This window comes from Syngnathoides biaculeatus, chromosome 23, assembly GCF_019802595.1.
Source record: "Syngnathoides biaculeatus isolate LvHL_M chromosome 23, ASM1980259v1, whole genome shotgun sequence".
NCBI classification, from domain to species: Eukaryota; Metazoa; Chordata; class Actinopteri; order Syngnathiformes; family Syngnathidae; genus Syngnathoides; species Syngnathoides biaculeatus.
Window position 1 is genome coordinate 7,106,611 of NC_084662.1, and position 13,726 is coordinate 7,120,336.

General features: G+C 46.2%; 2 protein-coding genes across 3 annotated transcripts; both read right to left on the reverse strand.

Annotated features, from left to right (window-relative positions):
* Positions 1–670: 670 nt before the first annotated feature.
* znf512 (zinc finger protein 512) lies at positions 671–5,902 on the reverse strand. 2 transcript variants are annotated; one of them, XM_061811689.1, is made up of 10 exons: positions 5,499–5,902; positions 5,304–5,426; positions 4,782–4,906; positions 4,480–4,566; positions 4,313–4,411; positions 3,136–3,498; positions 2,811–2,912; positions 2,352–2,414; positions 2,176–2,274; positions 671–1,520 (listed from the first exon to the last, which is right to left on the reverse strand). In XM_061811689.1, the coding sequence occupies exons 1-10, from the start codon at positions 5,716–5,718 to the stop codon at positions 1,155–1,157; spliced, it is 1,647 nt and encodes a 548-aa protein (XP_061667673.1). In that variant the 5' UTR covers positions 5,719–5,902; the 3' UTR covers positions 671–1,154. The 2 variants fall into 2 exon arrangements, with proteins under 2 accessions (XP_061667673.1, XP_061667674.1); XM_061811690.1 differs by lacking the exons at positions 5,304–5,426; positions 5,499–5,902 and having other exon boundaries at positions 4,480–4,652; positions 4,782–4,907.
* Positions 5,903–6,724: 822 nt separating this feature from the next.
* On the reverse strand, positions 6,725–13,687 carry LOC133496295 (tigger transposable element-derived protein 1-like). The gene is made up of 4 exons (XM_061811688.1): positions 9,551–13,687; positions 8,709–8,772; positions 6,869–8,461; positions 6,725–6,803 (listed from the first exon to the last, which is right to left on the reverse strand). The coding sequence occupies exon 1, from the start codon at positions 11,809–11,811 to the stop codon at positions 10,012–10,014; it is 1,800 nt and encodes a 599-aa protein (XP_061667672.1). The 5' UTR covers positions 11,812–13,687; the 3' UTR covers positions 6,725–6,803; positions 6,869–8,461; positions 8,709–8,772; positions 9,551–10,011.
* Positions 13,688–13,726: the final 39 nt, after the last annotated feature.

The window sequence follows — 13,726 nt, forward strand, 5'->3', positions numbered from 1 at the left end:
TAACTCGCTGAACTCCACTTTTGTCAGGCCTTTCCGAACTTTTTGGGCCTCGGCTTGAACATTTATTCAATATGATTGATATCCATTTTAAAGTCCGAATATTGGCACACATTTTCCTCACGAGTAAGACAGTTCGGTGCACGCGTGGAACGACTTGTGCAATATTGAACCTTAAAAGTAAACTGCTGTACTGCTTTAGTACGCTGTCCTTTCTTTTAGAATATTTAACTCATAAAGTAAGATTGGATTGGATACTGAATAAATCTTTTATGTTTCTTTTCAGTCCGGGTTCCGTCATTTCAGTGTGCAGTTTGCATGTTTTCTCCAGGGACTGCACTTCAGTTTCCTCCCAATTTCGAAAAATACGCACGGTAGTTGACTCAAAATATGTATGTATGTATGTATGACTCAAGTATGACTCAAAACTGTCTGTCGGTGTGATTCTGCCCTGCAATCGACTGACACCAAATTCCGGCCTCTCTCGCCCAAAGGCGGCTGAGGTGCTCTCCAGTATGCCCCGCAGCCTAGTGAGGATAAGCGGCACATAGAATGGATGGCTAATTAAACAGCATTTGCATCACGATTTTATGCTGTAACTTGATGGACACTGTGCTGCTCAAGTGGTGCAGTACAAATCAGATAATAATAATTATTAAACAGAAGCACAGACTACAAGTTGAAGTGTTTAATGACATGTTTGAAGTTGGCTGCCATGATGAAAAAGTATCACACGAGCACTTGCACGGGAAACAAAAAGCTTATTCGGCTACAAAGTGTGTCTCACAAAATGGAGAAAAGGTTGTATTTAAGCCTTCCATTTGCATGCAAGATTTGAATAAATTCTCTTTATTGTCAAAGTGCTTGTCCTGTCTCTTGTTTAGTAAAGCGTTAATTAACATTTACACGTCGAGAGATGGTGACGTGAATTTGCAGCTGATGTTGCAAGTCAGATGAGCGTTTTATGGGTAGCGCTGAAGTCACGTCTAAGAGGCACACGTGCTGCAATAACATCTTCAAATTCTACTGGAAATATTGATGGTAAGGGAACACAATAGACGGTAGAAATCACCCACATCAACGCCACTTGTTGCTGAGCATATCGCAATCTCTCACCTTCATGCTAATCTCACCTGCGCTCTTTTCTTTTGGACTTTTCAGAGCAGTTTTTGTCTTTTGGAGGCGCGCGCGTGGAACTCCCAGCCGTCCGGCCGTCTGCGATCCCACCGAGCCGCAGGTCCGCGCTGGCCGCGTTGCTCGAGGCCGCCGTCGCGTCTCGCCTGGCGCTCCCTTCGGTTCCCCTCTGCCATTTTGTCGGCGTCGTCCATCTCAATGGGGGCTTGCTCGGACGTCGCGTCCGGCCACGTGGGCCCGGGGGGACGCGCCACGGGGGTGCACAGAAGCGGGGGCGCTCGCTGCATCTGGGAGTCACGATGATGATGATGATGGTGGTAGTGGTCCGTCTCTCTCGGCTGCTTTTTCAGGAACCTCACGGAAGCCTTTTTGTTGGTCACAAACCATTCCTGAGGCGCAAAATCATAAACGACGTGGATGTCACTTTGCTTAGAAGTTGTGCAGCAACGCTGAGAGATGACGTCACCCAGCTAACATGTCAGCCGTGTGAAACAGAACGTCCGAATGAATATGAAAACAGTCAGTCATATTTGAAAACATGTACGGGTGTGGTCAGTCATGCCCGCACATATAGAGTTGCAGGTGGGTGTTCTGTTTGTAATTATGAGTGTACCCCTTTAAGAGCAGGGGGGGGGGGGGGGCGCTGTCAGGTAAACTAGGAAGTAGAAGCAGGCCGAGCAGAGACCGTGTGCTTCCGTGTTGAAAAAAAAAAAGACGCCAGGCTGCGGTTCACGGCGCTGGATCGGTTTTCATGTCCGCTGAGAGTGAGGGATGATCGGTCGAGACTACACAAATTAAGCGACGTATTTCAATATCTATGCATTTCTACTCGTAACAAACTTTACGCACGTGATATTTCGTGCTCGACTGTGCAGATTTGCGAGTGCGATGAGCGCGCGGGTGCGTACGCGCCCGTCAAATCAGTCAGTACGTCGATTTAAAAGTCTCGGATTTAATGGTCGTTCTCGACATATTGTACGTGAAGAGGTCACGTGGCGTCAGCGCCCGCCATGTAAAAAGCGCCCAGAGTGCGCGCGTTGTCACCTGCGAATGCGTGGCGTTGATGTGATATTTCACGCCGCTCTCCGAGTGAAACTCTTTGCCGCAGATCAGACATCGGTACTTTCCCGCTTCGAAATCGCCCTGCGGGGGAATCGCAGTTTTTCTTTTGTTCTCAGAACGAAAAGGCAACATTCAGATCTAGGGCGGCGGTGACGCACCCTGGTACACAGTCCCAGGTGAGCCTTGAGTCCAGACACGCTGGTGTATGTGCACCCACAACCCTGAAACACAAATGACAATACAAACATTTCGGGATCTACTTCACAAAATATGCCCTTCTCAGTTTTGACCAATTGTAATGTCACATTCCATCAAATTTGCATAATCCTGCCTCAACATAGAGTTTACCAGCCCATGACTTGGAAGCTAGGCTGGGCCAGGGTCCAGGACCACTTAGAACTCATTCACTGCTTCGTCAACTGGAATCCAACCGTTGAATGCCATCGACGTATGTATTCGTCAAGTATGTTTTACAATGGGCACCATAAAGTGGTCGAAAAGTCGGTAAACATAGTGCCAGAGTTACCAAGTTGGCATGCCACGTTACAAGAACCTTTAGAACTTCAGCAATAAAGACAGAAAATGTCAAACAATTTCAGAACCAAAGCGTGCGTGACCTGGTTGGGACAGTGGACCTTCCTGTGCAGCTTCACTTCGTTCTTCCACTTCCGCAGCAGGTCCTGGCTGAAGGCGGGCAGCCCGGGTCGCGAGTACTTCAACTGAGGGCGAGACGACTCATTTTCAACAAATTACAGTCAACAGCCAGTATTTGCTAACGAGAGGGACCGGGCCCTGCACCAAACAGACCCCCCAAACACCTGTTTGGGGCGTGGTTTTCGTGGATTGAGCAGCGCAGTCGAAAGGAAGGTTCGATTTAGCATGATTTTGAGCTTTTTTATTTCTTTCTATAGCTACACTTGATTGTCAAGATTGGACGCTTGCCTTTTTGTCGTCGGGCACCAGGTCGGACTGAAAGTTCCTTTTGGGCCAGTCTTTGGACGGCTCCTTTTTGGCCATCTCCGCCATGTGGAAGTTGGCCAGCAGCGCCGAGGCCCGCCGAACTCTGCCGCCGGACGACCTCTCGGCCTCGGCCCGGCTCGGGACGTCCGCCACCTCGTCGCGGTACGCCGGACCCGCGGGGGCGTGCTCGGACTTGAGGTGGTAGTCCAAGCCGGTTTTGGACTTGTAGGCTTTGCCGCAGTGTGGACAAGCGAGGAGCATCTTGTCCAGCTCCGCCTGGTCCTTGCCGCACTTCTTCATGTGGTACATGTATCCCATGATGCTGCTGAACGCCGCCGTACAGCCCTGAAAAACATGCAACAACTTAATCAGTATTAAAGTTATAAAAAAAAAAAAAAAAAGATGTACCGTAATTTCCGGCCTACAGAGCGCACCGGATTATAAATCTCACCCAGTACATTTGTAAAGGAAATACCATTTGGTACATACATACATAAGCCGCACCTGTGTAAAAGCCGCAAGTGCCCACATTGAAACACAAGATATTTACAAAGAAAAACGGTACACAGAAAGAGTTTTTAAACTTTTAATACCTTAGCTTAGCTTAACATTGCAACAACACGGTAGCACGAACAGGACTAGTTAAAAAAACAAAACCAAAAAAACTGCTGCGTCAGCTACACAGTAGGACAGCACTAACAGAGGCGGTAAAAAAACAAAAAAAAAAAACAAAACAAAAAAAAAAACATACCTAAATCACTGAGACGTGGCATTAACACAGCAGAAACACGCTAGCGCGGCGCTAACCCTAGCGCAGCGATAAAAGGGCCAGTTAAAAAAAAAGCATACCGGTAAGAATCACTGAGACGTGGAAGTAACAAGGCAGCAACACGCTAGCACAGCGCTAACACTAGCACAGGGCTAACAGGTCCAGTTTAAAAAAAAAAAAAAAAACATACCGGTAAAAGTTTCAAAGCTTTGGTATTTGGAGAAATGAGGCAACTCCCAGAAGGAAAAAAAATAAGCAAAATTGTTTTGAATAATGTCATCTTTTTTTTTTGTAGAAGCAAAAGAGGAAAACAACAGATCTCAATCATAAATCGGATATAATTTTAAGATTATCCTATTTCCCAGCAGCCTCGAACGCAGCACGCGTTACCTCTTTGCAGCACTTGACCTTGCCCAACTGCTTCAGGATTTTCCTCAGTTTGTCTTTGACAGCGCGCTGGTCCAGCTGCTGGGCGTCTTCCGCCGACGGCTGACGAAGCAACATTTAGAAAAGGACTCCCGGCGCCGGACGACGACGACAACAACCTCGACGCTTACCCGGTCGCCGTGGTCGGCCATGACGTGATACTTCATCCCCGTGGAAGACTTGAGCTGCTTCCCGCAGTGCTGGCACGTGAACGCTTGCTGCAAGACATCAGCCAAGAACATCGATGTAGATGGCAGGAGGTTCAATTCCTTGTGCACTTTTGGTGCTAGATCACGTACGAATTCTTTAAAAGAATGATATACAGTACATTTTGGTATTACAGTCCGTAAATGAATATGTGTGCATGTTTTTATGGACTATTGATTGAGCGATGCTCCGTTTTAATCGGGAAAATGATAACGCCGATTCTGACCGTTCTGCACTTGTCCACGTGCTTCTTGAGACCTTCCACCGTCTTCCTGCTCACACTTTTACATTTGGGGCACTTCGCTCGGCCTCTGGCGGCGATCTGGAGCTGCCAGCGCTCCTCCTGGCTTCCTGTGGGGGGGAATATAAAATAAAACAATATTGTCCTGAAAAGAAAGGTGAAAGAAAGCTCATCTAGAATATAAAGAAGTTGTGATAGGATTAACCAATTTGAGCGATTAATTTAGAATAGTTTTACATTGATTTTTTTTAAATTTAATTTTTTTTTTAAAGCGAATTTAGCAAAAATATTCATTTGTTATATCTGAGGAAGTTAGCGCTATTTATTTCTTGGGATTTTGTTTTTCAAAGCTTCTTTGCCATCAGCAAAACAAAAGCAGCCCAGATAAGGACAAAAAATAACAATGCGATTTTCATTTGCCTTAAAAAAATAATAATAAAGGGAAATCAGATTTGATTGAAGAAAAAAAAAAATATCGAGAGATTTTATTTGACGACCCAGACCCACCCGGGGCATAGATGCGAGGCTCCCTCTTACTGAACAGCACCGGCGGCTTCTCGTCCTCTTCCTCACCAGGCTGAAGCACGGAAAGTTCTGCCTTGTTTCGGACCCCCCCGACGTTTGCTCGCCCTGCAGCGTTATCACAGCCAGTCAACATTTTCCTTCTACAAAGCAAAAATATGAATAATTCGTCGCAATCACCAGGTCCGCAGAAGACATTTCCGCCAAAGTTCCAAGTCTGCTCTGGTTCTGAAGAGGGACCACCGAAGGTCCGACGCCGGCGTCTGTCCTCGTCCCCGCCTGCGGCGAGTGTCCACAAACGCCGCTGACTGGAGTCCCTCGCTCCGTCTGTCCTGAGCCGCTCCTGTGCTGGTTCTGCGTTTGGAGACCGGGAACGGGCACCTCGGTTCTGGGGCCACATGTCCTTCAAGAACAGTCTCGGGGGAGGACCAGAGCAGCTGCTGCTTGGATATTCAACGGAGACGCTTGGAAAGTCCTGGTACCTGATCAAAATATCACTGGAATGATGTCAAAGTATTACATATGATGCATTTGGTTTTATTCCGTTTTAAAATGTATATTTTCTGCAGAAATTCAGAGTAAGTTCTTACCTTCTTCCACTGTAACTTCTCTTCATCTTCACAGCTTCTTAGACTTCTTCGCGCTTATCAGCACTGCTTAAAAAAAACATTTTCTAACTCTCGCTTCTAATATGTTCCTGGCTTTATTACGTTGCACCATCGATGTCAAGTTTTGACAAGAATTTGAGAAAGTGTCGACTTGGTTCGTGTTGTTTTCCACATTTGCTGTCCCTCAGTGAACCGTTTCAACATCTCATGTTGTTACCACACCCACGGTTGAGTCCTTAGACCGTGAAAACCGTTTCAAGACCCAACGTCTGGAGCTTCAGAGCGCCTCGTTGTCTGCCATGAGTGTGCGCACATCATGCAAAAAAAGGCATATAAGGGAGGAGGGGGGGATAGAACCTGACAAGAGGCGTGCGGGTGGATCAGGGCTTACACGTTCTAGATGTGGTATTTGAGTCACGCGTGAATGGGGCGTGGTTTCAGGGCATTCTCGGACACGCCTACATTTTTTACGGAGCAGAGAAGGATGGATTTTTCTCAATTTTTTTCAATTCAATTTAATTTTAAGCCTCTTCACGTGACTATTTTTTTGGGGGGGGCATTATTTAAATCTGGCAAAGTCGCTCATAACACGGTGCGCCAAATTACTTTCAACCTTAATTTGCAAACTGGATTAGTCAATTCCTAAAATCGGAAGTACACAATTGTCCTTACCAATTCATTCCTGTCGCAATTCCGTCGTCCAGTCCATCAGGTCCCACGGTTGAAAATGTTTAATTAGCCAGGACATTCAATTCAAGCATGCAGCCATCAGTTACTAGTCAAAATCTTGGACGGATGTTTTGTTTTTCTCCCCTGAGCAAGGCGCGTGGTGCGTTTGCGTCCATGTCGTGGTTCATAACACTCGAGATCTTTAAATCTACAAGAAGAACGCAAAGATGAATCGGAACAGTGAGTGAAAATAGCAGATAAAATGTCGCTTACTTCATTTCATACACAATCTGCCATTGTTGTTGTTGCTGTCGAGGGGAAAACGTCGAAGCTGCCCACCGGCGGCGGGGGCCGCTCGGCCGGCCTCCAGCGACCCGTCGCCTACCGCCAGGCCAGGGCGTCCGCTAAAAGGCGGACGAAAAACGACCAGGCGGTCCCGGTTCCGACCAGGTCGACGCCGAGCTCGGAGAAGGCGCGAATGGTTCGCTCCGTGGTGCGTTCACGTCCACGGCAATGGAACGCCCCAGTCTCGCAGCATCTGCCGCCGCCTTCAAGGACGATCGGAATTGTCCTTACCGTAGTTTCAACGTGAGGGAAACGCAAATTGACAATTCAGCAATACAATACAGTATATGACATTAAATTCAGTTAAAACTATCCTTTGGTTTTATAAGATTTATAACAATTCAGGCGAACATGATTGTTCACTCAATTGTAAAATCGACCCAATGAGAACTGAAGAGAAGTGAAGGCCTTTCCAACAGGGGGCTCGGATCCAAGCTTGTCCATCCAGTATTCGGCACCGGTTGCTAAACTACCGAACAGGGAGTAAAAGTAGCCTGATCTCTTTTCACATTGGTTTGAACATGACGCAGTTATGAAGCGTTCCCCTTGCGATACGTTGGAGGAGGAGACGTAATACAAGTGAAGAATGTGTACATGGGCTCTATTTTTTTTATCAAGGTTAACTTTTGTATTGTTAACAATGCTGAAACCACAGCGTGAAGATCACAGTGAAATTTCCACGTCTCGGTACATTCCCCCGTGTGGCTTTCAATGTACTGTATAAGGCTAATCAAATCTCGTTGTTGTCGTCGTCATTGAGAAATCACTCCGCCAATATTGGTGCCAACTTCACATGCCACCGGCCAAAGCGGCACGGGGCAGCGCAAATGCAACGAACGGGTACGGCGAATTAAAATGCAAAAGGACATTTGCACATTTTACTTGCTACGTAAAGACAATACGCTGCCGACGTGTACATATTTAAATAATTTAAATCCGGGTTCTGTGTCGCTTTGACACAAGGGCATTGAACACGAGCGATGGTGACGCTGCATTTGGTTGGACTTAAACAGCGATTTCTCCTCATTCGAATGGCTTCAAAGTGGTTGGAAAATCGTACTGTCGGCATTTTTAGTTGTACATTATATCACCTTTACAAGCCATCTTTAACGGGTGACAAATACTAATTGCAAAAAGGTGTGGCCTGCTTTCCATTCAAATCAGCAGGAAACGGAACCACGTTACTTCCTTTCCGGTGGCTCAGCAACCAGTGACAAATTTGGACAAGATTGCAGCATCCTAAATCACAACCAACGCGCCGAAATGGAAATGATTTTGCCCATGATCCACCTGCCTTCAAATAAAAACTTTTATTATTGCTACAAGTCAATGTTTTAATTCTGAACTATCACACAAGTGTAGAAAAGCTTCAGCGAACGGTGCTCCTGATACGCAGTAATGTCCTTTCCTAGAAGCAGGACTAAGACTAATATGATTAATAATTAAGATTGTTATCGTCCATTGCTGTAAAAGAAGCTGGAAAGCGGTAGCGAAGGCGGTGCTGGTCCCAGATCAGCTGCCCTGCAAAACAGCCAAAATAAATGAAAAAAAATTGTTACTTTACATAAAACGTTTTCCTGATTTCAGCAAGAATATCATGAGAACCATTTAAAAAATTACTCCCAACAATGCTGCTATGTTCTGAATCGTTCGCTTAATCTCTGCTGCCTAAACTTTTATTATTATTATTATTATTATTACACTTGGCCAAAAAAGCCGATTCTGGTTCTGATGACGGTGCTTGATGTTAAAGACCACGTGAACGTACACGAGTGTGCGGAGGTCACGGAAAGTTCTCCATGGGTCCACTCCACTCTGGAACTTCTTCAAACCTTGAAAGAGACAAAGAAAATCAATCAATATTTTCTCTTCAATTCGATGACAGCAGCGATTCTCAAAGGGTGGCAGGCGGGCTCCCTCTAGTGGTTAACAAGCGAATCACTGGATTAAATGCAGAAACTGCACATTAATAGTTTTTACTTGAATTCAGTACTTTTAAGTACAGTTCAGATGTATTCAAGTTTTAAGCGCAACACATTTGTTTGTTATCTTGAAGAAGAATATGAATTTTAATTGATTTTTATCTGCAACATATTTTAAATGTAATTACATTTCAATACGGTACATAAGTGAAATTCCACTCTTTTGGAACTGTTTTCATGTATTTACAATTAAAACAAGCAACACGTTTAACGGAATTTTTATATTTCATTTCCTAATCACTGTCAATAATGAAACTCTGTAGAACGTTAGTGGCGCAAACTTTAAACGAGAGGAGCACAGTTTTTAATTTACAATAATCTCAACACCGTTTCATTTCAAATTGAACAACATTTGCATGTAAAATGAATTGGTGTTTATTTATTAAAGAACACATTTGCAACTCAGTTTAATTTAAATCATTTCAGTACTTGCATTTCCTACAAGTGCAATGTTCATTTTCAAATGGCAAAATGTTCCAGTAACTGCTATTAATATTAAATATAGCTTTTGTGTTGTCATGACGCCGATACTTGCAGAGCTAAGTATTTTTGTAGGTTTAACCCAGTATAAAACATATTTAGAACTGCTTATCTGCACAATACGAATCAAGTAATTAACGAAAATTACCAGGTCTCCAGATAAGTCATCGGTCACTGCTCCAAATCGTCATCTCTGCTGGACTTGCAAGAGTCTGTTCTGGTCCTACAGACGGATCCCTGCCCGCAAAAGTCAACGGACGGAGCATCCAGCTCCGTCTGCGCAGGAGTCACCACTTCGATCCCGAGGCTGGGATGTCCTTCTACGGCAGTCTGGGAGGGGTCACCGACTCCCGGTCTTTCTCGCTGGCCAGAGCGCCGGGGCGCCTGGATAACCCGGTCTCTGATAGAATCTTAAATCCAGGGTGCAGTGGACGCCTCGGACGGCTACGCAATCCCCTTCCGTGAGGCTCTCGGCCTTTCCGATAGATCCCACTTTAAAAATAAAGCTTTTAAATTCCGTTATAGAGATATTATTATGAGTGACGTTCATGTAAGTGACACACATGATGATGATTACGATAAAGTGGAAGGAATTGGAGAGGAGGGGCGTCACTCCACGGAAGGAGAGTCCGCTTGATCCGAGTCAGCGTCCGTCGCACGGTCCTTCCTTCCCCTCTTGGAGGCAGGCGTCTCACTGCCGCTGCTTGCGCAACTGGCTTCTTCCTTGGTGAAGATGCCGTCCAAGGCCGCTTGCCTCTTGCGACTTTTCAGGATGCCTCGGAAGTGCTCCACCACGTTGCCGTCGAACAAGTTGATGTTCCTCTTCACCACGGCAACGCTCGGGTGCCACTTGGCCACCAGACTCTGGGTCTTGGCCCAGTAGCCCAGCATCTCCTTGATTTCCGCGGTGGGAATGTTGTCGTTCCAGCCGGCGTCTTCCTCCTCCTCGGAGGACGCGTCCTCGGGAAGGCCCGGTTGCTGGACGTCTTGCAGGTGGTCGGCGGAGAGCATCAGGGTGTGTTCCTCCACCAACTCCTCGACGTCGTCGCTGTCTACCTCCAGGCCCATGAACTTGCCCAGGGACACAATCTCGTCAACCACGTCTGTCTCCAGAGCGGGGTCGGGTTCAAATCCTTCAAAGAACCTGGGCACCACAGAGGCTGGCCACAGCTTCCTCCAGGACAACTGCACCGTCCTCTTGGTGACCTGCTCCCAGGCTTTCTCCAGGACGGTCAAGCAGTGGAGGATGTTGAAGTGGTCCTTCCAGAACTCTCTCAAGGTCAGGTTGGTCTCCATGGTCACCTCGAAGCACCGTTGGAAGAGGGCCTTTGTGTAAAGCTTCTTGAAGTTGGAGATGAGCTGCTGGCCCATGGGCTGGAGCAGAGGTGTGGTGTTGGGCGGCAAAAACTTCACCGCGATGAAGTCGTGGTCGCCGCTCCAATCTTCTCCCAAGCCCGACGGCTGAGCGACGGCGGCGTCCAGGACCAGAAGCGCCTTGAGCGGAAGATTCTTCTCCGTCAGGTATTCCGCCACGCTAGGAGCAAACACCTCCTGGAACCACTCGGCAAAGAACTGCCTGGTGACCAGCGCTTTGGCATTGGACCTCCACATGACGCTGAGCTTGTTTTTCTGCACATTGTTCTTTTTGAAGGCTCTCGGGGTTTCCGAGTGGTACACCAGCAGAGGCTTGACTTTGCAATCCCCGCTCGCATTGGCGCACAGCAGCAGAGTCAGCCTGTCTTTCATGGGCTTGTGTCCCGGTAGGCTTTTCTCTTCCCGTGTAATGTACGTCCTCTTGGGCATCTTCTTCCAAAAGAGTCCCGTCTCATCGCAGTTGAACACTTGCTGGGGAAGAAAGCCTTCGCTCCCCACAAACGACTGGAACTCCTCCACAAACTTCTTGGCACCTTCTTTATCGGCACGCAGGGTCTCCCTCTTCCGGACCACGTAACGGATCCCGCTTCTCTTTTTAAAGTTTTCAAACCAGCCCCTGCTGGCCTTGAAGTCGTCTGCGCTGTCCCCCGGGCTGTCGCGAGTCAGGTCGCTGTACAGCTGCCTGGCGCGCTCGCAAATGATCGGCTCCGACACTTTTTCGCCCCTCGCCTGCCTCTCGGTGACCCACTTAAGTAGAAGTTTCTCCACGTCTTCCATTCGATAAGGTCTCCTGCTTGTCAGCGTTTTTACTCCTTTTGCCACATCGGCAGCTTTGATGGCTTCTTTCTTTTTCAAAATGGTGGATATGGTGGACTTGGCCATGTTGTACTGAGCTGCCAGGTCGGACACCCTCGTGCCGCTTTCAAACTTGGCAATAAGTTCCTTTTTCAGTTCGATGGTCCTCATTATGTTTGTTCTTTTCGGCTTATTCCGAACCAAACTCTTTTGGGGAGGCATTTTGAAGAAGCTATCCATCACAAGTGAGCAATGACTTAAAATAATACAAAATCGTCTATTTTACACCACTTCCGCGTTGAAGTGACGTCAGATCAACGAGTTATACGATTGGCTGTTCGGAAAATAAAGATGGACGCCTCCGGGCTCAGTCAACATTTGGCCATAATAAACAATTCAATTTAACGGCATTAATTAAGAGTTAAGCACACGCTTTGGAAATATGACAGCATTAACTCTGTGGGGAGCCTTTTCACATTTTGCTAACTAACAAAACGAGGGCTTTTTTGTGTGCTGGTCTGCAGCGCTTAATAAGCACTTTACCCGCACTACCAGACGTAAAAAAAAACAATATCGAAACGGGCTAGCAACGAAGATATAAAGAAACACTTTCTAAATTTAACTGCTCTAACATTAACAATGCGGAGGTTTTCTCTCTACACATTTTGCTAGCAAACAACAAACAGCTGTTTTGTTTGTTTACTAGCCTTGAACACACACCAACCTTCGTATAATTCACTTTAACCTCAAAACTTAGCACACACAGTTTACATCACTTCTATTTAAGTATGATACATGTTAAAACAGAGTGGCACGTAGACGGCATCTCTTTTAACGGGTAATAGTTTGCGTTAGCTCCCGTGCCGTCGACTATTTTTAATAGCAATGTGCTTAGCAAAGTGAAATACACGAGACAACGATATAAATGGTAGGCTAGCTTTCGGGTTACTATATTAGTAGCTGATGCTGTGGCGACTTAACGGGCTACTACTGTAACTTACGTCCATTACGCCACCGAGTTCAACGCGGACACTACTACTACTACTACCGCTCGGAACGAAAATCATACTTGTCCTGCGTCCCACCGGCAGAACGTCTCATTTCCTGCAGCGAGACATTTTTAATTAAAGCACAGAAGAACAAGTATGACTTGTCAACGTGAAAATATGAAAAACATCTTCCCTGCTGTAGCGTGTACTGTACACCTATTGTATTATTCTTCCTTGTCGGTCAATGGTGCTTGACAAACGCGATTCAGGAACATCCCCGCTCCCTGCTGGCTGAAGTGTATATCGCAGGAGTTACTGTCTTGAAGTCCACCCATCCATTTTCTTACCCGCTTATCCTCACGAGGGTCGCGGGAGTGCTGTAGCCTATCCCAGCTGTCAACGGGCAGGAGGCGGGGTACACTATGAACTGGTTTTGCCAGGCAATCGCAGGGCACATCGAGACAAACAACCGCACTCACAATCCGACCAAGGGCCAATTTAGTGTCCAATTCGTGTTGCATTTTTTTGGGGATGTGGGAGGAAACCGGAGTGCCCGGAGAAAACCCACACAGGCACGGGGGAAACATGCAAGTCAAATCTGTCTTTTTGCAATTTAATGATAGTTTACGGTCAGTTTTCCCCCTATCATCTCATATAATTTTTTGTCATATTAAAAATAATAAACTGATTTACAACGAATCACAGATGCATGTGGGAAAACAATGTTGTGTGCCAACGAACCCAAGTTTGAACTGTTTGGTGCAAATGCAACAATGGTCATTTCCAAAAGAACACCGTCCCTACTGTGATGCGTGCTGGTCATGAAATTTACATCTTGGCCAAGTTGGAGGGAATTATGAACAGTTCCAAATCCTAGTCAGCGTTTGCGCAAAACCTCCTGGCTTTTGCCAGAAAAAAAAAAAAGGGTAAAAAATCCACTAGAACATCTGAATTTCATGCTAGCTTAATCAATGATTATGAACGGTATGGTGAAGAGGGTCGTTCATATAAGACATAAAACCAAACCAAAACGTGTGTAGTGTTGGTGGAATGACAACCACTGTAGAAATGAATGAATACATACTTGCAATGCGAACAGAAGCAATAGCAGTCTGCAGCGTTAACTGTACATGCATCAATAAATCATCTATAATCGTCTTTCTTCT

Coding starts and splice junctions, on each gene's coding strand:
- znf512 (XM_061811689.1), bottom strand. CDS start 5,718: ATGTGGCCCCAGAACCGAGGTGCCCGTTCCCGGTCTCCAAACGCAGAA. Junction 4,412..4,479: donor TGGCCGACCACGGCGACCGG/GTAAGCGTCGAG, acceptor TTGCTTCGTCAG/CCGTCGGCGGAAGACGCCCA. Junction 3,499..4,312: donor AGGTCAAGTGCTGCAAAGAG/GTAACGCGTGCT, acceptor CATGTTTTTCAG/GGCTGTACGGCGGCGTTCAG.
- LOC133496295 (XM_061811688.1), bottom strand. CDS start 11,811: ATGGATAGCTTCTTCAAAATGCCTCCCCAAAAGAGTTTGGTTCGGAAT.